The sequence below is a fragment of the Macaca mulatta genome, chromosome 9 (assembly GCF_049350105.2).
Source record: "Macaca mulatta isolate MMU2019108-1 chromosome 9, T2T-MMU8v2.0, whole genome shotgun sequence".
NCBI lineage: Eukaryota > Metazoa > Chordata > Mammalia > Primates > Cercopithecidae > Macaca > Macaca mulatta.
In genome coordinates, this window is record NC_133414.1 from 52,870,537 (window position 1) to 52,895,146 (window position 24,610).

The window sequence follows — 24,610 nt, forward strand, 5'->3', positions numbered from 1 at the left end:
GATAGTTAGCTCTTCTTGTTGAATTGATCCCTTTACCATTATATAATGGCCTTCTTTGTCTCTTTTGATCTTTGTTGGTTTAATGTCTGTTTTATTAGAGAGTAGGAGAGCAACCTCTGCTTTTTTTTTGTTTTCCATATGCTTGGTAGATCTTCCTCTATTCCTTTATTTTGAGCTTATGTGTGTCTCTGCACATGAGATGGGTCTCCTGAATACAGCACACTGATGGGTCTTGAGTCTTTATCCAATTTGCCAGTCTGTGTCTTTTAATTGGTGCATGTAGCCCATTTACATTTAAGGTAAATATTGTTATGTTTGAATTTGATCCTGTCATTACAATGTTAGCTGGTTATTTTGCTCATTATTTAAAGCAGTTTCTTCCTAGCATTGATGGTCTTTACAATCTGGCATGTTTTTGCAGTGGCTGGTACCGGTTGTTCATTTCTGTGTTTAGTGCTCCCTTCAGGAGCTCTTGTAAGGCAGGTCTGGTGGTGACAAAATCTCTCAGCATTTGCTCGTCTGTAAAGGATTTTATTTCTCTTTCACGTATGAAGCTTAGTTTGGCTGGATATGAAATTCTGGGTTGAAAATTCTTTTCTTTAAGAATGTTGAATATTGGCTCCCACTCTCTTCTAGCTTGTAAAGTTTCTGCCAAGAGATCCACTGTTAGTCTGATGGGCTTCCCTTTTTGGGTAACCCGACGTTTTTCTCTGGCTGTCCTTAGCATTTTTTCCTTCATTTCAACCTTGGTGAATCTGACTATTATGTGTCTTGGGGTTGCTCTTCTCAAGGAGTAACTTTGTGGTGTTCTCTGTATTCCCTGAATTTGAATGTTGGCCTGCCTTGCTACATTGTGGAAGTTCTCCTGGATGATATCCTGAAGTGTGTTTTCCAACTTGGTTCCATTCTTCCCATCACTTTCAGATAAACTAATCAAACGTAGATTTGGTCTTTTCACATAGTCCCATATTTCTTGGAGGCTTTGTTCATTTCTTTTTCCTCTTTTTTCTCTAAACTTCTCTTCTTGCTTCATTTCATTCTTCTACTTGATCAAGTTAGACCTCTCTGATGAGATTTTAAATGCTTTGACTATTAGTAACATTATTACAGAACAGCAAAAAGTGTGCTAAGCCCTGAGACCTGAACACACTGGATGAGGACTTATGTTACAGTGGTAGAAATAGAAAAAAAGTTAACACTTATAAGTCAATGTAAGTGATCTCTATATAAAGACAGATAGTGATACTCACCCTTTTTTCCACTTGATCGAATCGGCTACTGAAGCTTGTGCATATGTCATGCAGTTCTCGTGCCACGGTTTTCAGCTCGTGTGGAAAATTTTTGCTGTAATTCTTTTAGTAGTTTTTATACTGGAAGCTCACTATATGTTCTTCACACCTTTCTAACCCTACTCTTCCTCTATCTACAGAATTATTTTATCAACCTCCTTTATATACACCTGTTTCTTTTTCCCTCATTTCCTCCCTGTACTTTCTGTCTTCCTCATTCTTTATTCCCTCTTTTACATCTTTCCTCTTATTTCCTGAGGTACCTCAGGTTTTAGAATACCTTGAATTTAAAGTAGTAATTCAGTTCATTTTCTGGCACCATCAATAAATTCTGTTGCTGACACCTGACAAGATATGTAACTTATTACCATTTTAATTCACATTTTTTATACTGTGCATTTAGTGATAATGTTCTTAGGCTATTACAATATATCAGTCCTCAAATCTTTAGATAAACATACTGTCTAATGACTTATAAATAAAAAATGACTCTTACCCTTTAGTTTTCCATTTATTCTTTTGGTTTCTTCTTGATATGTAGCCTCAGGTAAACACGTGTAATTCTGCGCAGCACTTTCAGAAATATTCTGTTCAAAGTTCTATCAATAATGAATTGCAATTTAAAAATAATAAAAATAATGAGTGACATCAAGATTTCCTAACTAACATATTTCAAAAAATACTCAGTTTCCTATTAAAGGCAATTTGATTTAAGGATAGAAACCTATTGAAAACCAAAGCATTTATATAAAGGACTTCACATATGCTCTCTAAATCAAGCTTATTTTCATCTTCATTTAGCTATTGAAACCGTTACCAAGCATGAAAATCCAAAAAAAAAAAAAAAAAAAAACATATCCACAGAAAATATATTCACTCATGTGCATGTTTCCAGAGGAAATTACCTTTAAAATATCTAACTCTACTTTGTAGTCCCCAAGAAACATGAGAGGGCATTTAAAACAAAAGACAATCACCTGCTTCTTGCTATATAACATTGACAACATTAAACGTTAAAAATACTCACAATTATAAATTTATTTTTCATGCAATATTGAGTCTGCTTGCATTGTATGCCTTTTTCTTGATTATAGGTCACATGTCTTTCTACTTCTTTTTTTTTTATTATTATACTTTAAGTTTTAGGGTACATGTGCATAATGTGCAGGTTTGTTACGTATGTATACTTGTGCCATGTTGGTGTGCTGCACCCATCAATTCATCAGCACCCATCAACTCGTCCTTTACATCAGGTATAACTCCCAATGCAATTCCTCCCCCCTCCCCCCTCCCCCCTCCCCATAATAGGCCCCGGTGTGTGATGCTCCCCTTCCCAAGTCCAAGTGATCTCATTCTCATTGTTCAGGGTTAAAATAAGACACTTGAAAGGAAGAGAACCTTCAGAGTATGAGACAGAATATTGTAGAAGCGTCTTTATTTAGGTAGACAAGAATTTGAAATAATCAAATATTTTTGCGAAAATTTTTGATTACAGAAGAAATACATGAATGAAACTTAAAAGAAGAAACATATTCTATTATGTTTAAATGAAAGGAAACCAATATTAGAGTATGTAACTTGATCTCAATTAAGACATAATTTCAGAAAAGTATAGCAAGCCCTTCATAAAAATATAGGAATGTTTATTGATAAAGCATTTATTTACTATATGCCAGGAACACATTTGAAAACTTTTCTACACCTTACAATAATGAAAATGATGATGATGATGTTTACCCCACTTTCTGCTTCTTAGTCTTTCCAGGATGTTAACAGAAAAATTATAAACAAATGTGATCTGTTGTTTTCTCCACTCCAAATGTCTTTCACCTATACTTTTACACATCATCCTACCTCTCATGCTTGTTATGGGAGCTTGACTGGCAGTCTCAAAGAAATCTCTGACTACAGAATTTGACTGCCACTCCCATTCCCATCCTAACTGCAAACTTCTTCAATTTTCTCTAACCTAACACTACCTGTCTTTACATAGAGATCACTTATATTTACCTAAGGGTGTTGTTAACTTTTTCCCTATTCTTACCACTTTAACAAAAGTCCTCATCCTGTGTGTTCAGGTCTCACTGTTTAGCACACTTTTGCTATTCAGTAAGGACATTACTAATAGTCAAAGCATTTAAAATCTCATCAGAGAGGTCTAACTTGCTAAATTCCTAGCAAGTTTAGAAAACAGTAGTAGTAGCCTGCTGATACTTAATATACCCTTACACTAGACTAGAAATCCACATGTCTGTTGTTATTTCCCCAATATTTTTCTGACAATACTGTCATCACGTTTAAAAAAAGTACCCTCAATATTTATTACGTCACTGAATACCACTGTCATCATTATCTTACATTTGTATATACATTTTTCAGTTTACAAAATATTTTTACTTTTATTATAATATTGCTCAATTAAAAATAACTAAGAGGTAGATATTAGCACTAATTCAACGAACAAGGCCACTGACATTTGAATATACAAAATAATTTTCTCCAAGGTTACATAACTAGTAAGTAACAGAACCAGAATACTGACTGGTTTTTTGACTTCTACTCATGATTGTTACTACTATAAAGCAGCTACTTCTAACAACCAGCGAGGCCCTTTCCATCTCTTTACATAGCTGTGATCTCAGAATACAGATATTTATGTGGTTGAAAGCATGGCTGCCACAAAAGAACTCAAGGAGTTCTCTTTGTGAAAATGATGTCTATTCTTTAAAAAACTATTCAACCAAATTGTTTTTATTATAGTTTCTCAGGTTTCCTATTTTTCTTGCTCTTCCTTTGCCTAAAATATTCCTTAAGCTCTACGCTGTACAATCCAAATATATCAATACTTTCAAGTCCCAAGCATTATCTTCTCAAGTTCCAAGGTATGCAAAACAAGTTTTACCTTTTTCCTCTGAATCCAGATATACCAGAGAACCATAAATTTGCCTACAGGTAAAAACTGAGGAATTTCATTTCAGGACCCCTGAACTGAAATTCCTCAGTTTTTAGACAAAGGTAGATTCAGAATCCAAATAAACTCCTAGAATTTCTAAGCCATATTTTTACACTATACTACAGTATCTTCTAAATTTAATCCTGAAAATAAGTGGAATTGCACTATGAAGCAATAATCTACTTAGCAAATAATAACTGTTTAGTATGTTCTGAAAAATATCAGAAATTGCTGAAGGGCAATATGCAGAGGTAAGACAATAAAGTCAGTCTCTAAAGTTTCAACATCAATCAATATTTGTATTTAATAATGAAAACAAAATTACACAATACCTCAGAACTCCAATGTGATTCTGCATATGTTTCTTGTACTGATTTTAATGTGAACATATTATCTATAAAATATTAACCATAGACATATTCATGAGAACATTTATTATGATATATATTAAAAGTATACAAATCTATTTTTTCATGAATCTGTGGTCTTTCTTACTCAACCTGTACATACTTTTTTCAGATTATTCCCGCCACTTTTATGGTCAATCTAATAGAATTGCAAACTAAAATATTTAAAAGTGAACTTTTTATTCATTAGAATAAAAAAAATAGAAATTTGGCTAACTTGTACAAATTATTTCTTCAAAAAGGCAGTAATGTGTTCTTCTTCCCAGAAACAGTATTTTTTGTGCTTGAAATTTAATGAGATAACTTTAAGTATATGTTATCTTTCATTTTTTCTATTTTTTAGCAATACTTAGTTTGATTGACTCAGCAATCTCTATTAGTTATTCAAATGAAATTATCAATAAATAAGACTCTTGAGAAATACAAAATTTTTTATGTTAACAAACTTTGTCTAACAATTTTAAGTTTCAACATGCATGACAGTATATGTTGTGTATGTGTAATAAAAAAGGTTAAAAAACTTTTATTGCATACACATTAAATTTAAAAACTGCTTTAAATATTTTGAGACAGTCTTAAATCAATATCTTCAGAATCACCTTGTGATGCCTTAGAGAAACATTAGAAATCTATATAAAAATAATTGCTTTAAGTAACCTAACATTTCCATAAAAAAAATTAAATCAATGCCTACACATTAGTAAACATAGCTTTAATGGTCCATAGGTCACAGTTTTCATTTTTATTAAAGTAGATGATTGTGCATAGCGATACTTGAAATATTTTAGTTTTAGTTTCTAATATATCAAAAATCAGTAGAGAAAACCAACTTAAATGAAGACTGAAATCTGTATTTGTTTTTATTTTCATGTATTTGTTTTTTGCATAAACAAGCTTTAATTAGTCGTGGTGCAGTTATATAATGGAATTCTATAAAGAACCTAATATAAACAAAACCAGAGCTAATTCTGCCCTTATGGATGGATCTAACAATACAATGCTGATCAAAGAACGTTACAGAAAATTACACACAATGTACAATTATTTACATATTAGAAGTTGAAAACAAATTCTACACATTATCTATGACCGTGCACATATGTTGTGTAATGTTTAAGCATGCATAGGAATAATAATTTTTAAGAAACTAGTTTAGACAATTGTTTACCTCTAAACAATGAAAAAACACTAAAGCCAAATGCTTCAGAATCACAGTTTTACAAAAATAATCATGAGGAAACGATTACTTCTCCCATTAATTATTATTTATTTATTTATTTTTATTTTTTTGAGACGGAGTCTCACTCTGTCGCCCAGGCTGGAGTGCAGTGGCGTGATCTTGGCTCATTGCAAGCTCTACCTCCTGGGTTCACGCCATTCTTCTGCCTCAGCCTCCTGAGTAGCTGGGACTGACATCTCCCATTTTTTAAAAATTAAGGGTACCACACACAAACACACATACACATGCACATAGGCACAAACGTGCACACCACAAACACACACACACACACACACACACGAGTAAGCTAATCAGAATAACTGATTTCCTTAGGATGCTTCAAATGACTACATTCCCATGAGGTAACCAATGTTAAAACATAGTTGGCATGTCAAAAAGTGAAGTTTTCCCTGCAGTGAAGGGTAGAATTTGAATCAATTTTTGAACAGAAAAAATATTAGAGTTTAAAAATTCACCCTTTTGAATCTTTAAGTCATACGGACATTCCCAATACAAAACATTACAGTATCAGGACATAAAAGTAGAAACACCTGAAATTAAAGCTACCTTTTACAAAAACTAATTAAAATTCGTGTTCTTATAAGTAATCAGTTTTTCAAATGTGGATACCATTATTGACATTATTACCTCAAATATTTCCATAATATTTGAAAAATAAACATTGGGGAGATGAGACTATTAATATATCAACTGTTGAAATATTCATTTTAATATACTTGAACTGTAAAATTTACCTGCTCTCAATGTTTGTTTATTCTTCCATTCTAAGCCTTTATTTGGGACAGAGGTTTGCATTTCAGTGGCAGACTAAATGGGTTTGGAAGAAAAATTATTAATAATGAATGTATACTTCACAAAATATGTGGTTAATAAATGATTCAAGATAAAATTATAAAACTCAATACCTCAAAGTCAGAAGACTTTTCAGGAGACTCTAAAAAAGCAAAAGAGATTTATTATCAGTCATAGGTAAATATGACAAAACCAACCACAAATGAATCCAGTGATAGTATCTAACTAAGTCCTTGTACTCAGCTTTGAGAATGATTCCTTTAGGTTTAGGGCTTTTCTTTTGGTTTGTTTCTTTAGGACACTCACATGACAGAAATACACTGAAGAAACTAGGAATCTAGGCTTCAACAAACGTGCACTTAATATTTCAAAAGTGAGAATGTGCTGTGCATGCAAAATGTGTTGATATTAATACGCATATGCTGAGGGATGAAAAGAGAAATGACCTTTGATCAGAGGAGCAAATCATGACCCTGAAAAAATAAATGTCAAAGCTGAATATAGAATCCTACACCATATATTTAATGAAATACATTGGAATAATTTATATCATTACATTCATCATGTTCTTTAATTTGTCGTACAATTGAGACGGTACACCATTATGATGAGAGTTCAGCAGAATGCAGAACTGACATCTCATCACTGAACGTGTAACAAATTGATCCGCTTGGATATTTACTTAGGGGATAATACTAAATAAAATATTCATTGTTTTCCATATCCATGCAGTGTAATCATATGCCTCTAGTTTATCCTCAGAAATTTTCTTGCTTCTGTATCCTCTAGCTTATCCTCAGAAATTTTCTTGATTCACTCATGCAAAATATATATACAAAATTCATTAAAAATATTGCTTTCAATGTTGACGTTTATTTGAAAATTTATGATAACATAGTTATTACATATAAATAACATTTTATATGTTTAAATCAGGAAAATATTTACTTAAAAAACAATTTTAGAATTCAAGTAATAAATTCAGTAATTTGTTTCTAAACATTAGTCTGCTTTGTTTATTATGGTAAGTGTCTAATGGATTTTTATAGAATAACAATTTTACCAAAACAATTTGCTTCATTAAAAATAAAGCCAATGCTCTTAGATTCAAATATCTCTCATTTGAAGAGCTAATATCAACAAAAAATAAACATTTTATGCCTGATAGCAATAGAGAAAGCTAATGAGTCACCATAGTTTACTCCAATTCTAGTAATCCTCCCACTTCCGGTAGTCTCTGGAGTACCCACAATCTAATCTGCTGGAGTGCAAATATTGTAAATGCATCTGAAGTGAATTCACTCAAATTTCCTTTTCAGAAACTCCAAAGTTGCCTGGCTATCTTCTTTCTTGCCCCATTTCATGTCTCGCAATCCCTCTTTCTTAGCCAAAATTTCTTAGTCCACATCTGTGGTCTTGATTATTCCCATTCAACATCTTTTAAAATCAATTTTCCCAACACTTTCTTTCTCTTTGATTAGGGTAGTATCTGCCATCTGAAATTACTATTTCTTTACCTCTTTTTTCCCCTATGGCCAGAAACATACTCAGAAATAAAAGCAATATAACGCTTTCCTTTGACCCTGTTATGTCTTGACCTTCTATCCAACTGCCCTTCTTCCAGATTTTTCCAAAGGAAAGGCTGTTCCCTTGCTACTTAAGAGTGAGGTCCAAGGACCACCAGCAACAGCATCACTTGAGAACTTATTAAAAATGCCAGAATCCAAAGTCCGCGTGCATTGTTAACAAGGTATTCAGCTGATTTTCCAAAGTGTGAAAACTTCTGATCTATACTGAGTATATATGACAAATTATATACATGCATGGCTGTGCAAATATACTTATATTCACATATTGCTGATAAAACACAACTCTCCATGGTCAGGTGCTTCCATCCCTAATGCCTTCCCTCCAGTAAGAAAGACAAGAGTGACAACATGTTTGCTGTAATTCTCCAGCAGATTTTGGTAATGGAAGGTGCCTTTATATTCTTTCCAGCTTTCTAACCATGCTCTATCTTTCTTTCAAGAATTATTTTATTTTACCATTCTCCATTATGTAAACCTACTTCTTGTTCCCTCATGTACTCCCTGTACTCTCTGTCTTCCTCAGTCTTCATTCCCTCTTTTACTCCTTTCATCAGGTCTTAGAGTATACTGAATTTAAACTAATGATTCAGCTATTTTGTTGATACTCTCAGTATAATCTGTTGCCAACACCTGAGATGACATATAACTTTCACTCCTTTTGTTCTTCCATGCTACACATTTAAAAAATAATTTTCTTTGGTTGTCAGAGCATACCAGTCCTCATGCTTTGAGACAAACATTTGGTCAAAAGATGTTTTAAATAAAAAATGGTTCTTACCTTCTATTTTGCCATTTATTGTCTTTATTTCTTTTTGATATGTAGCCTCAGGTAAACACACATAATTCTGTGTATCATTCACAGAGATAATCTGTTAAAGATAATATTAATAAATAATTTCATTTTTTACTATTTTTTTATTTTATTTTTCTGAGATGAAGCCTCGCAGGGTTGCCCAGTGGCATGATCTCGGCTCATTGCAAACTCCGGTTCCCAAGACCAAGTGATTCTCCTGCCTCAGCGTCCCGCGTAGCTGGGACTACAGACATGAGCCACCACACCTGGCTAAATTTTTGTATTTGTAATAGAGACAGGGTTTCACCATGTTGGTTAGGCTGGTCTCAGACTCCTGACTTCAAGTGATCCGCCTACCTCGCCCTCCCAAAATACTGGGATTACAGGCAAGAGACATCATGGCCTGCCTCAATAAATAATTTCAATTTAAAAATAATAATGACAAGCATCATATTTTTTATTAAAAATCTTTTTTAAAACACATTTTTTAACTTTAAAAGCAATTAGATTTAAGGCTGTTCACATACTGAAAACCAAAACATTTCAAATGAAAACCTCAAATATTCTCTGTAGATCATGCTTATCTTTTATTTTCATGTGGCTATTGACTAGGTTACTGAGCAAGGAAAATAAATCATATTCACAAAAAAATTCATTCGTGTGCATATTTTAAAAGGAATTTACTTCAAAGTATCTGCCTTACACTGTAATCCTCACCAAAAATAATAGAACATTTCAAACAAAATACAACACGATTAAACATGTGACATATGCATAATTACAGATTTTTTGGTTAAAAAATATGCATGGCATGAAGAGAATTTTCAGAGTGTGTTATGTGAAGTAGGAATAGAACTCTGTAAAAGCTGTTTCATTTAAGAAAACAAGGGCTTAAAATAATAAGAATAAATTTTAAACTTTTTTGCTGATAAAGAACTGCTTGAATAAAAGGAAAGATTCATAAAGAAAACTTATATTTATGTTATTTTTAAATGAAAGCAAACAATCATTAGATAAAGTATGCAATTCATTCTTAAGACATAACTTCAGAAAAGTAGAGCGAGCCTTCATCAAAAGAGAAAAATAAAACATGTATTCGTGAAACATGTAACATGTGCCAGGCACATATTTGCAGACTTTTCTTCACCTTAGAATAATGAGGATGATGATGATGTTGGTGGTTACCCCACTTTCTGCTTCCTAGTCATTCTAGGTTGTTAAGAACAAAATGACGAACAAATACGGTCCACTGTTCTCTCTGTTCAGAATGTCTTCCTCCTAGACTTTCATATAGCATACTCCTCATCTTTGAGATGGGAGATTAAATGGCAGTCGCAGAAAGATCTACTCTGACCATAGAATTCCACTGCCACTCCCATACCCGTGCTAATTATAAAGTTCTTCAATTTTCTCTAACCAAACATTCTCTGTTTTGTTTTTAAAGAAAAAGTTACAGTGACTTATAAGTGTTTTTTATTTGTTATTCTCTTCCTACTACTAGAGCATAATCCCACATCATGGATATTCAGAGACTCACTGCCTAGCACAGAGTTGATACTCACAAAGAAATTACTCCAGGTCAACACATTGAAAATCTCATCAGGGAAGTCTAACTTTCCAAACCGCTATATTTCTATGGAAAATCTGCAGTAGTAGCCTGCTGAAAGTTACCAACCCCTTACCCAAAATTAGAAATCCACATGCCTGTTCTTACTCCCCATTCTTGTGCTAACAATACTGCTTACGATAAATGCCACTTTGATAATTTTGTCTTACATTTGTATACAGACTTTTCAGTTTACAAAATGTTTTCACATTTGTTACAACATTATTTCATGACATGCACCTAAGAGGTAGACATGAGCACTGTTTTTATAAACAAAATTACTGGTATTTGATTAGGTTAATCGATTTTTTTCCAAGTTCCCATAGCTAATAAGTGACAGAACCAAAATACAGACTTATCTTTGACATCCACTCACTGCTGTTACCACTATGCAGCTGCTGCTTCCACCTAACTGGTGAAGCCTTTCCTATCTCTTCCATATCCACAGTTGTGGTCTTGGAATACATCATTATTATTTGATATCTATGTGGCTGCAAACATCACTGCCACAAAGGGATTTGAAGAGTTCTATTTGTGAAAAGAATGTCTACTTATTAAAATACTACTCAAACAAATTGTTGTTATTATAGTTTTACAGGTGTCCTATTTATCATGTTTATCCAACTTCTGAAATGTTCCTTCAGATCTATACTGGATAATCAAAATATATCAATACTTTCAAGTCCCAGGCATTATCTTTTCAAGTTCCAAGTTGAGCAAGACTAAGACTATAGTTTAAACTCTTTCTCCCTGAATCCAATTAGAGCTTTTGTACATCTAGATATACACAGAATCATATATTTGCCCACAAATGAATGCAGAGGAATTATTTAGTTTATAGACAAACTTAACTTCAGAACTCAAAGAGATGCCTAGTGCCTTCTAAGCCTTATTTTCTTTCGCACTATTCTACACTGGCTTCAAAATCAATCCTGCAAATTAGCAGAATTGCACTATGCAGCTGTTATCTACTTGGCACATGATTATAAAGTATGTTCTGATAAATGTCTGAAAATAATTTCTTTTTTTCTTTGTTTGTTTTTTGAGATGGAGTCTCGCTCTGTCACCCAGGCGGGAGTGCAGTGGTGTGATCTGGGCTCACTGCAAGCTCCAACTCCTGGGTTCACACCATTCTCCTGCCTCAGCCTCCTGAGTAGCTGGGACTACAGTTGCCCGCCACCATGCCAGGCTAATTTTTTTGTATTTTTAGTAGAGACGGGGTTTCACCATGTTAGCCAGGATGGTCTTGATTTTCTGACCTCGTGATCTGCCCGCCTTATGGACACAATCAGAGGTGACAGAATAAAGTCAAATCATCTGTTTATATTTTAAGACTAGTTAAGTTTTAAAATAACAACAATAACAACAACACACAGTACAGGAACTGAAGTTGATTTTGTATCTTCTTTTTGTCCTAATTCAGATATGGGCATCTTATCTACAAAATGTTGTTCACAGCATGAGAAAATGAGTTCACATATATGAGAACATTTATTACTGTAAATCATTATATGCAAATCTATTTTCATTTATAAGTATTTCAAAAATAAAAGTAATAGCAAAAATAGAGTTTCAGAATTGAAGCAGGTTCAGAAAAAAGAATTGATAGTATGAAGAAAGATAGCAAAAAGTATTTTTTTAAGTAGACATTGCATTTCAGTCTATAAAATTGTTTTCTAAATAATAGCATTTAAGCATAGAAAAATTTTCAGAGATATTCACTAAATTACCACTTCTATTATTTTGGTATAAAAAATAAAATTGTCATTACTTGTTTGATCTTGTGGAGCTCGTTCAATAATGCCAATAATATATTTTTGTTGTCCAGTTACTGTCTTTGTTGCTCCCTCCTATTACAAACAAAAAACAGAAAGCAACAACAACAACAATAAAAACTTCAGAAAAAATTGTGTTTATTAACTCAGTCACTCACTCAATTTGTCAGTAAGACAAACAATAACAACAAAAACACACATTGTATCTATCAAATCATAGGCACTATTCTGGGAGAAGCAGAAAATATCCATGGAAGATAGATTCTAGCCTATATTCAAGAAATGGTAGAGATATGTGAAAACAAATAAGAACACAAAAGTATACTTCACCAGTTCTATTTAAGTCATTAAAATACATAAGGGCAAAAAGGAGAGAAAAATCAGTTTTACCTGAAAAGCATAGAAAATGCTGCCATAATGGGGCCATATTTGGAAGGACAGACAAAGTGCAGAGTCAGGATACAAAGACTCTTGGTGCAATAGCATGTGCAAAATAATAAGGCATGAAACAACATGGCAACTGAGGGATGACAAAGTTATGTGGTAAAACTGGAACACAGTCAGAGGAAATGAATTGAAGAGATAAAATGGGGCCAAACCATATACGATATGTGTCACACTAGAATGTGAAATTACCCCTTCCTTTCAACGGGTATCCACTCAATATGCAGATGAGTTACATAATTACAAATATAGTTTAGAAAGGTGACCCTTCCAGCGGTGTAAAGACGAACATGGGGAGATGGGGCAAAAGTAGAAAGGAGTACTTCAAAATTATAGGTAGAGAGTTAATTATGGTAATAAGATATGGAAAATTTTAAGAAGGTAGATAATGCAAAATTTGGTGTGTGACTGGATTGGTGACCTGGAGGAGAGTTGAAGTGCAGGATGTGGGGGACAGTTGAAGTGCCAGTTGAAGTGCTGGGGCATTTCATGGCTACTTCCTAGGTGTTATTTACTAGGATGGGGAAACCAGATGACAGAGTAGATTACAACGGGTCAGAAAAAAGTCAGGAAAAAAATAAAAATGATGTTTTCAGTTTGAGACCTATAAGATTTTAGGCATCCAAGGAGCTTGGAAGAAATATCTGGATAAATACATTTGGAGTATGAGTAGATTACCTACATGAGGAAAATTACATAGTGATGAGAAAATCAATATTTGTAAGATAGACTAAATGGGTAGAATTAACACAGATCTATGCAGACTGCTGAAATTTTGAAAATGAAATCAAAGGGAGAGAGAAAAACATGGGTTTAAATCTCTCAGTTATATATTTTCAAATTTATTTCAAGAATATAATTTTATTTATATAGGTAAATATTTCTGAAATATTATTGCAATATGCATCTTTGAATTGAATGAAAACATTTAATTTTAAAACAAGATTCTACAAAACGACCTTTATAAAAACCTTGCAATTTTTTTGTTTTTTTATTTTTTATTTATTTTTATTTATTAATTATTATTATTATACTTTAAGTTCTAGGGTACCTGTGCATAACTTGCAGGTTTGTTACATATGTATACTTGTGCCATGTTGGTGTGCTGCACCCATCAACTCGTCAGCACCCATCAACTCGTCATTTACATTAGGTATAACTCCCAATGCAATCCCTCCCCCCTCTCCCCTCCCCATGATAGGCCCCGGTGTGGGATGTTCCCCTTCCCGAGTCCAAGTGATCTCATTGTTCAGTTCCCACCTATGAGTGAGAATATGCGGTGTTTGGTTTTCTGTTCTTGTGATAGTTTGCTAAGAATGATGGCTTCCAGCTGCATCCATGCCCCTACAAAGGGCACAAACTCATCCTTTTTTATGGCTGCATAGTATTCCATGGTGTATATGTGCCACATTTTCTTAATCCAGTCTGTCACTGATGGACATTTGGGTTGATTCCAAGTCTTTGCTATTGTGAATAGTGCCACAATAAACATACGTGTGCATGTGCCTTTATAGCAGCATGATTTATAATCCTTTGGGTATATCCCCAGTAATGGGATGGCTGGGTCATATGGTACTTCTAGTTCTAGATCCTTGAGGAATCACCACACTGTTTTCCACAATGGTTGAACTAGTTTACAATCCCACCAACAGTGTAAAAGTGTTCCTATTTCTCCACATCCTCTCCAGCACCTGTTGTTTCCTGACTTTTTAATGATTGCCATTCTAACTGGTGTGAGATGGTATCTCATTGTGGTTTTGCATTTCTCTGATGGCCAGTGATAATGAGCATTTTTTCATGTGTCTGTTGGCTGTATGAATGTCTTCTTTTGAGAAATGTCTGTTCATATCCTTTGCCCACTTTTTGATGGGGTTGTTTGTTTTTTTTCTTGTAAATTTGTTTGAGTTCTTTGTAGGTTCTGGATATTAGCCCTTTGTCAGATGAGAAGATTGCAAAAATGTTCTCCCATTCTGAAGGTTGCCTGTTCACTCTGATGGTAGTTTCTTTTGCTGTGCAGAAGCTCTTTAGTTTAATTGGATCCCATTTGTCAATTTTGGCTTTTGCTGCCGTTGCTTTTGGTGTTTTAGACAAGAAGTCTTTGCCCATGCCTATGTCCTGAATGGTACTACCTAGGTTTTCTTCTAGGGTTTTTATGGTATTAGGTCTAACATTTAAATCTCTAATCCATCTTGAATTAATTTTCATATAAGGAGTAAGGAAAGGATCCAGTTTCAGCTTTCTACTTATGGCTAGCCAGTTTTCCCAGCACCATTTATTAAATAGGGAATCCTTTCCCCATTTCTTGTTTCTCTCAGGTTTGTCAAAGATCAGATGGCTGTAGATGTGTGGTATTATTTCTAATTGTACAAGAGAAATACTTACCCATAGAATTATGAGGCATTTTTAAGTACTACTATAAAGTGAGATAGAAATGTGAAACCCTGGTTTAAAATCACATGCTTTTCTTATGTTCCTGTAAACAATATAATATTCAGTCAAATTGCCTATTGACACCATATAAGATGGTAGTTTAAAATTGGAAGAAATATCTTATATAAAGAACATTAAGCAATAATTATTCAAGTTGAAGATTTCATAGTTTTTACATGTATCTATGATTGTCAAGCAGGATTCAGTATTCACAGGAGAAGTGAAGAAAGAAACTAAAAAAATTCAAGTCGACAGGATTCCTGAGTTTTAGAAACCAACAAATATATGTGCAAGGTGTAATAGTTATGAAGACTAAAGTTAATAAAGCTTCCTGGAAAGAATATAAAATATCCCCATTGCAAGAGATATTTTTAAGAGTAAAAAGTATTCTTCCAATGATAAGTTTGTTTACTATGTTAACAATCTTCCCTTACATATCATTTTATAATATGTACTTTACTTTAAAAAAATTCACAAATATTTATTACATTCAGTTGATGTGTGCATATAATACCATTACATACAGATATTATGAGCAAAAGATGTCAGAATATTCCTAGAGATTAATAATTTCTACATTTATTTCGTTGAGAGTTTTGTAGCTTAAAAGTGATTTTTCTCTTTTAAGATATACAGATTAAGACCCTTGTTCATATGATCAGAAAATTTAATTTTAATAACAAGCTTAAATAAAATGCTTATTTATTTATAATCTATTATCAAAAATATTCAAAACAGCTACCAAGGTTATATCAAAGAGTAAGATAAATTAGTTAAATAATCTAAGAATACGTCAAATATTAAGTTAGAAATCTTAAAACCAGAAGCTAAAGAATCAAAAAGTAATAATTCACAATAAAGCTAACAAGGCCTAAAACAGATTTCACTTTGCATTCTGCATTATTGTAAGTATGACTAGATTAAATATAAAACATAAAGTTACTAAAAGAAGTAAAAATTAAACTTTTGTTCCTTGTTTATAATTTTTTTGTCGACACACTATAAATGTACTTGTTTTGTGGGTGTATGTTATCATTTAATACATTCGCATAATCAAATCAGAATAATTGAGATATTAATCACCTTAAGTATTTATTTTTCTTTTATGTTAGAAACATTCAAATTATTCCCTGCTAGGTATTTCAAAGTGTACAACAAATTGCTCTTACCTATACTCGTCCTTATATTTTCTGTCGGCTTTTTGTTAAAATCTGCTATAAGTCACTCAAGGACACCTGAACTATATTTTATTAGCTGGCAATGTTTTCTTAATTTTTATTTTAAATAATTTATATCCTATCTTTTATTCTAGAGAGTTCCTGCTCTCATTTAATCCACAATTTTTGCTGTGTTTTTATAAGAATCCGTCTCATCCTGTCTCATGTAATCTCTATGTTTATCTTACCCTTCTTCAACCAATTAATTCCTATCATCCCCTTCATCTAATTTATTATTATACAAACATGGTGGTATCCATTAGATTATTTTTTAACCAAAATAATCTAGGACAAAAACGTACTCTTACACAGTTTGTAGTATTATAGAAATAATTAAAATTTAAAAATTACACATTATATTTTGAAATATCTCTTCACAATTTACAGTTGTATTAATTACCTCTTGTGTGGAAAAATGTGAGAGTTTAGTTTTTAATAGTACCTTATTTAACTGAGTTTGCATTGAAGTGGTATAGGTTGTTCCTATTCCGTGTGGCAAAATGCTAATATAAATAATTGTATAAATTCTGATTCTTCCACGAAACAGAGAAAAAAAGAATAAATCATGGGGGGGGGGGCGTGATTGATTAATGAAAATCATACATAGCAACTAAATAGAAACTTGTAAATAAATATGCTAAGAATTGAGACAGAGATGCCCTCAAAAGCAGACAGTGAAGAAATGTATTCTGTGAGAAAAATGTCTGCGGTAAATCATTTTTAAAAAGGTGACGGAGGAGGGAGAAACAAACAAGAGACATGATCAGTCAATCAAGTATGAGCTTCAGTCATGAAAGAAAAGGAAAAACAGCTACTATATAAGACATGTGATGAAATACACAAAATACATACTTTTGTTAATAATATTACTGATCGGTATTTACACTACAATTAGTTATTTTGTTAATATTTGTGTAAGAAAGATTTTAATTTTAATATTATATAATAAGACAATTAGTTAAACATGATCTTCAGCCAATACTTAAAAGCGAGAACATTCTTACTACAGAGAGAGAAAAAATTTAAAAAGGAATATTTCATAAACTTTTCACCTGAAGAAAGTATTGGTAATCAGAATTTTAGAATAATGTACTCCTTGAAAAGATATTCTTAATAGAACATGAGTTTCGGCTGGGAGCGGTGGTTCACACCTGTAATCCCAGGACTTTGGGAGGCCGAGGAGATTGGATCATGAGGTCAAGAGATCAAGACCATCACCCTGTCTCTACTAAAAATACAAAAATTAGCTAGGCATGGTGCCATGTGCCTGCTGTCCCAGCTACACGGGAGGCTGAGGTAGGAGAACTGCTTGAACCAAGAAGGTGAAGGTTGCAGTAAGTCGAGATTGCGCCACTGCACTCCAGCCTGCATGACAGAGCAAGACTCCATCTCAAACAAACAAACAAACAAAACCATGAATTGAGACTAAAATATATTAAAACTTTTAAAATCTAAACTCCATTGGAAGATACTAGAAAACATAGTGTAAACTTCTTTCCTATTTACTACATATCTCTGATTTATTGTTCTTCTTATTTAAGACATATTTTCTCAAGACAATGCATGTGAATTTATGCATTCTAAATACTAAAATGTAAATTTAAGTCATATTTCAGAAACGCATTAGATCTAATTATAAGATATATTATGCATATTATCTTACTTATAATATTCCATTACATAAAAATTCATTTGTCTGCTTATTTATTCACAATGAAAACCTCTTAAAATGCTTTTTACAGGCAAGACTGTATTCTGGGTACACTAGGATGCACACAAGTGTTTTCTAACCTGCAGTATCTCATAGTGATGCAAGAGCTTCAAAATGATTATTTAAATACCTAAATACAAAATCTTCTGAAATTTAAAATTTTCAAATGGGATCAAAGATCTTTGAACAATATATTTAAAAACTGCAGTTTAAATACTCTGAAATTAAAATCTTACCATATGCTTATTAAGAGTCTCTGCTCCAGAATTGGTCATTTACTTGGGGTAAAACCTGCATTCTTCATTTAGTTGAAGAATTTAAAGTATACTTTTAATGAAATAACTTAGAAAACACACTGGCATGCCTTAATAATACAGATTCTGAGAAAGAGAATTTACATTTCTAAGTTTCTACCACGATTTTTAAAATTAGAGATAAGGTCTCGCTATGTTGCCCACACTGGTCTCAAACTCTTGGGTTCAAGGAATCCTCCTGCATCAGCCTTCTTGGTAGCTGGAACCACAGGCATGCACCACTATGCCCAAATAAATTTTCACAATTTCTAATATTATTTTGGTCTTACTAAAGAACCAGGAAGAGAAACTGAGAAAAAGCTCTCTCCTACAAACTACATGAAATCAAACTAATATCTGCCAAAAAAACCTATATGCTATGTGGCACAGCTTCGGAACTGAACTTTATCAGAGAGATTCTTTGATTACTATAGTAAGCAACTGGATCCATTAAAGATAAATTTAAGCATGAGGGTTTTTCTTTTAAGTTACAATAGAATAATTTTAAAAGTCACAGTAAGTTTACTTATGCAAATAAACCTTTACCAGATTTTATATATTCTCTATTGTGGAAAAGTTTTTTCTAACATAACGTTCCTGTCACTGTGCATTTTCCAGTCCATTCCATTTTTTGGCCCTCACACCCTGAAAGTGTTTACCAATCATTTGTTATTTACTGAAGTAAAAAAAAACAAAAAAAAAAACTGTTTAAATCAACTACTCATATTTCTATAAAATGTTTTCATCTGACCAACTTTATATTATCAACATGAAATAATGATACACCACTGTTAAACATGAAAGGTAAATACTATACAGAACTAGATTCCAACTGAGAAAATCAACTTAACAAGAGACTATTTTACCTTGGTAGCAAGATTAAAGTCTTCCTCAACTTTTGGAGACTGTGAATTTTCAGTAGTCAGTTTGCCAAAAAGACTAGAGAAAAAAGATACAATAAAAATGAGCAAACTCATATATTTAAAAAGGAAATCTGCTAGTTCATATCTTAGTGCTCACTCCAAACAATGAGAACAAAAAACAAAATCTGGGGAAAAATCAGTCCTCGATATATTAAATCATGTTTCTCGGTATAATTAAAATATTCTCTCTGTTTTTAAACAAGATTTTATTTACCTATTTTTGACTCTACCTCCCTAACCTATAACATTCAATGAACACTCACTCTTAGTTTTACAAAAAATAGTGACTGCCAATATAATTGGCATACCCTGAGTCTAATTCGTCCTCACGAACTGTCCTCTATGATGAACTGAAAATATACTTAATGACTGACTTAACTTTTGATATCTAAACTGGAACAAACTTGATAACCTAAAATGAGGAAGAAAGATACAGTTACCTTGTCCCTTATCCATTGTCTATCTCTGATTCAAAGACTAATCTGTGTCACTGGAAAATGACATTCTTTGTTTTTAAGCATAAAAAGCACTTTAAAAGGCCCGACAGAGCCTTTTAAAAAAAGGCTCAAAAAAAAAAAAAGGGCCCTGTAGATTCCCTTCACCCTAAAACACTACAGAGAGTCCCCTGAAATATTTGAAATGTTGAAAAGTTGAACCTACAAATGTCAAATTACAAATGTATATTTGTTATTGGGAATATTTTTCTCACAAAAATTTAAACATTAAAAATAATAAAATCGAACTACTTATTTTATACTTGTCCTTCCCTGTTCAGGTCTACATAAACTAGCAAAGCCTTAAAAATCTTCGTAGGTACTTATACCCAAGGAGAGAGTCTGCTAGAAAAACTGAGTCCTGATAGTTGGATTTCTCTAAGTACTATATGTACACAGAGAGAAAGATCTGGAAGTGGAAGTCACTATATACAGTGAAAATTTCTCCCACTTCCAGATCTTTCTTCTGCAGGACTTCATGGCAGTCTCCAACCTTTAAATATTCTGCTCATCAAGGCACAGATTACTGAAAAGATAAACTCAATGACCAACCAAGAAGCTCTGTATTTACCGGTTCCTGAAAAACAACTAAATGGAGTCTCAGTCAGTCATTCACCTCCAGCGTAAGCATGTTACCAAAAACCCAGCTGAAGCTCCATGACTTATTTGACAGCCAATCTTACCCCTGCTTTACATGTACATGAGTAGCACATCAGAGGCCTGGAAAAAGAGGCAAAGGGGAGGGGACACCTGCCTTGAGCCACAGATCTATGTAATTCAGCAACCTTCAATCCCCTAGCACTCGAGGGGCTTTAAGCCACTCCTGTGAAATTTGGGGTGAAAGAACAGAATAGGACATTTCTATCTGATTGTGGAGACTTTTCCCAGTGGCTTTTTTTTTTTTTTTTTTTTTTTAAATCTTTCAGTAAAAAGCTTGAAGTTTGTCCATTCCTCCAATTAAACAAGCAAAAAAGCAGCAAACTATTCAGGACTTCTTTTGAACCCTATTTTAGTATGCCTTTCTACATAACTCCCAATGTCATCTGTGTCTTTGTTCCTCTAATTTGTCTTCACCAAACTTGTCATAAGATCCAATATTCCGATCTCTTTGGTAAAACCCTTACTCCTACCAATCCTGGGATTGTTTCACTTCAAATTTGGCCTTTCCCTGATAATTCCATTCTTATCTACTTCTACTGGGTTCTCCAGCTAATTCCATTCTTATCATTTTCCATTTGTTTAATTAGATCCATTCCCTTTCCTATCTATTATTCAAACACTCACGTACATGATGATATAAAAACAAGAGTAATGGGCTTTGAAATGAGTTTAAATATTACTTCTGATACCTCGTATATTTAAATAAGTCACTTTGAGTTTCAGATTCTCCATCTGAACAACCATTTTTCCAGGATATTAAATACAGGTTTACATTGAAAGTATTTTGATTAGTCTCCAAGAGTCTTTAAAATCCTAAAATTCCATGTGCTTTAATTTTAGCTATAGAAAAATGGGACTGGCAGAAAGGAAAAAAATTACAGAAGAAAAGAACACCAAGGAAATGAGAGAAGAAAGTAATCAGGAAAAGATTATAAATAAGTCATGGAAGAAGAGAAAAGACTCTAGAAAAAAAATGAAGAGTGCCTGCAACTAGGCAGGGTACTGCTTTGAAGAAAAACTAAACTAAGAAGTCAGTAAATAGAGAATTCTATAAGATATAGCCTCTAAATATTATTAACATAATATATCTATATATAGATATTCTCCACTAAAAGTAAAATAATTCATCTATAGGATTTACCTGGTCTTCCTTATGAAATAAAAACCTATGCCTTGTGGTCACAGCTAAGTAAGATCTGCTCTAAAAACTTTGATGATAAAAACAAGGAACTGGTTATCACTTTAACTGTTAAACATGTTATAACAAAGTCTTGGATTAACCAGCGTTCTAAGGGAAATCTCTAAAAAGAGTTAACATATAACAAAATGTAACCTTTTGAACTGATCCCATCTAGACCTGTGCCTTGATTGATGGATCCACAGGTATTCATCAATCTATGCTGAGGGGGAAGAGAAGGGATTTGGGAGCAAGGAAAGCAGATGGCAAACTCAAGGGTCAGCTACCTTTTAGCTATGAAATCGTAGGTCAATTAATCAACCTCTCTGAACCACATTTGCCTGATTAATACAAAGTAGGTGATAGTAGCACAGATGCTTTGCAAAGCTGTGTGATGACTATGTGAGATGGTAAATATTAAGCACATAATATGTTGTCTAACCCAGAGTAGAATACTCAGTAGATAGTGATTTCTTTTCTCTATATTCTCTCAGTTAACATATGTATTTAAAAAAACTGCAAAGTCTTACCTGGATATAGGCTCTACAGAACTCACATCCACTATTAAAGAAAAAAAAAGTAAAATATATTAAATCAACAAATATAAATAAAAATACAGAATGTTAAAAACATAAGAGGGCATGATGGCACATGCCTGTAATCCCAGCTACTTGGGAAGGTGAGGCAGGAGGATCATCTGAGGAGCCCAGGAGTCTGAAAGCAGCCTGGGAGACATCGCGAGACTTCAACTTAATTTAAAAGAATAATGCACACTTTCGTGCATGATTCAGGTCTTGGTTTAAAAAGCATAATACTCTGACGCTTTGTTACAAAGACTCAGATGATTTGTAATAAAGCATTCCTTTGGGACCATACATTGAGACTATAGTAAAATTATTATGAAGTATACTATTGGTAGAAAATTAATGCATTAAAAATGTTTTTTTCCCTTCCTTTATAGTTCTCAAATGCAAGGAAAAATAGAATTTATCACAATTTGATCTCTGCAAGTGAACTACAGTGTACAATAGTTGTAATCCAAACAGAACCCTATAAGACTGACAGAAAACTGTATTATTAGCAGAATTAGTATAAGTGGACAGTGTCAACCTTAGAAAGTATAATTCCTAGACAAATGAAGTAGAAGCAGTTTGAACAGAGTATACAGTAGTCTCTCCTATTTGCTCTAAGTGTAGAAAGAAACACACACAACATGATTTCCCTCTGCTCTCACACCACAATCATTAAAACAGAAGACATCTGTGACCAAATGTGTGGAGGATTTTCTCCACCGACAAATAAGCCATTAATTCTGTAGCAAAAGACAGCTGGTTGTCCTCTATTTAATTCCAACACTGTCTATCTAGAAATAGTCTCAGATCTCACAGACTGAGGGCTCAGTCTCATGAGACTGCCCTCACACACCAGTTGCAAATCTGGGTCTCTTTGATTTCTGTGATTTCAGTTACTCATGGTCAACCATAGTCCAAAAATATTAAATGGGGAATTCCAGAAATATACAAATCATAAGTCCTAAATAACATGTCATTCTAAGGAGTATGATGAAATATTAAGACATCCTGTTCCATCTCACCAGGTCATGAATCATTTCTTGTATATGCTATCTGCCCATTAGTCATCAAAATGATCTGTTCCTGAATCCCAACCATCAACATTATCATGGCTCAATGATCCACCATCACATGAAGCAGATGATCCACTTATTTCTATGTAGTCAGATAGCCAGAAATTAATAGTAGCCTAACACCACATAACTCCTTCACCTGACTTCATCTCATCACATAGGCATTATAACATCTCACAGTCATCACATGAAAAAGAAGGGTGAGTACAATACAAGACACTTTGAGAGACCATATTCACCTAACTTTGATTACAATATATTGTTATTGTTTTATTTTATTATGAGTTATTGTTAATCTCTCACTGTGCCTAATTTATGAATTAAACTTTATCATAAATATGCACATATAGAAAAAAAAAGCACGGATGTATAGGGTTCCATACTATCCACAGTTTCAGACATTCAATGGGTGTCTTAGAAAATACCATGGATATTGAGTAATCCATGGACACCGAAGATCATCTTACCATACTTGTGCGTGTGTGTGTGTGTGTGTGTGTGTGTGTGTGTGAGAGAGAGAGAGAGAGAATGAGAGAGAGAGAAAAAAACAATACAGATCTCCACTCTCCACAAGAAGCAGATAAAAAAGACAACACTTTTCCTCACACATGACCCTTAGGTTTTGACAATTCTGGAAAAACGCTGGCACTTGTACTCCCCAGTCTAGACAGTTTCCCAGACCCTGTGTATGTATCCTGCTTTAGTTGCAAAAACTTAGGTAGGATCTTGGGAGATTTCTTCTTGGACACCAGAAATATTAACAACATTAACAGTATACCTAACAACTCTAAAATAATTATTTCTAACAGACTGCCACTGCAGAACTTGTAAGTTAAATCCAATTGACTTTTCAGTTATAATCTTACTGCTTGAAATTCTCACACTTAAAAGAAATTAGCAACATCATTTTCTCTGACTCCTCTCCTACTTTTCATTAGCCACTGCTCAGTCTCCATTACCAAGTCCTGTGACTCTGTGAAATGTTGATACTCCCAGGATTTTGTCAATGGCTTTCTTCCTATTCTACATCTTCTGCATCATGGATAAGCTCATTGAGATCTGTGGCTTTGCCTAATAATTATAATGAAATTATTCCAAGCCTACATCTTCAACCAGAGTTCTATCTCCAGCTAGAAATACTTGTAATCCAATTACCTACTGAAAATATCCCA

At 33.4% G+C, this 24,610-nt stretch overlaps 1 protein-coding gene across 1 annotated transcript in view; it reads right to left on the reverse strand.

The window, feature by feature from the left end:
- The window catches only part of LOC711226 (ankyrin repeat domain-containing protein 30B), a 115,460-nt gene that overhangs the window by 23,553 nt on the left and 67,297 nt on the right, over nt 1-24,610 (reverse strand). The window contains 7 exon segments of the mRNA XM_077947962.1: nt 6,624-6,696; nt 6,795-6,823; nt 9,049-9,139; nt 12,049-12,107; nt 12,441-12,519; nt 19,406-19,478; nt 22,324-22,354. Of these exon segments, the coding sequence (XP_077804088.1) occupies nt 6,624-6,696; nt 6,795-6,823; nt 9,049-9,139; nt 12,049-12,107; nt 12,441-12,519; nt 19,406-19,478; nt 22,324-22,354 (435 nt within the window).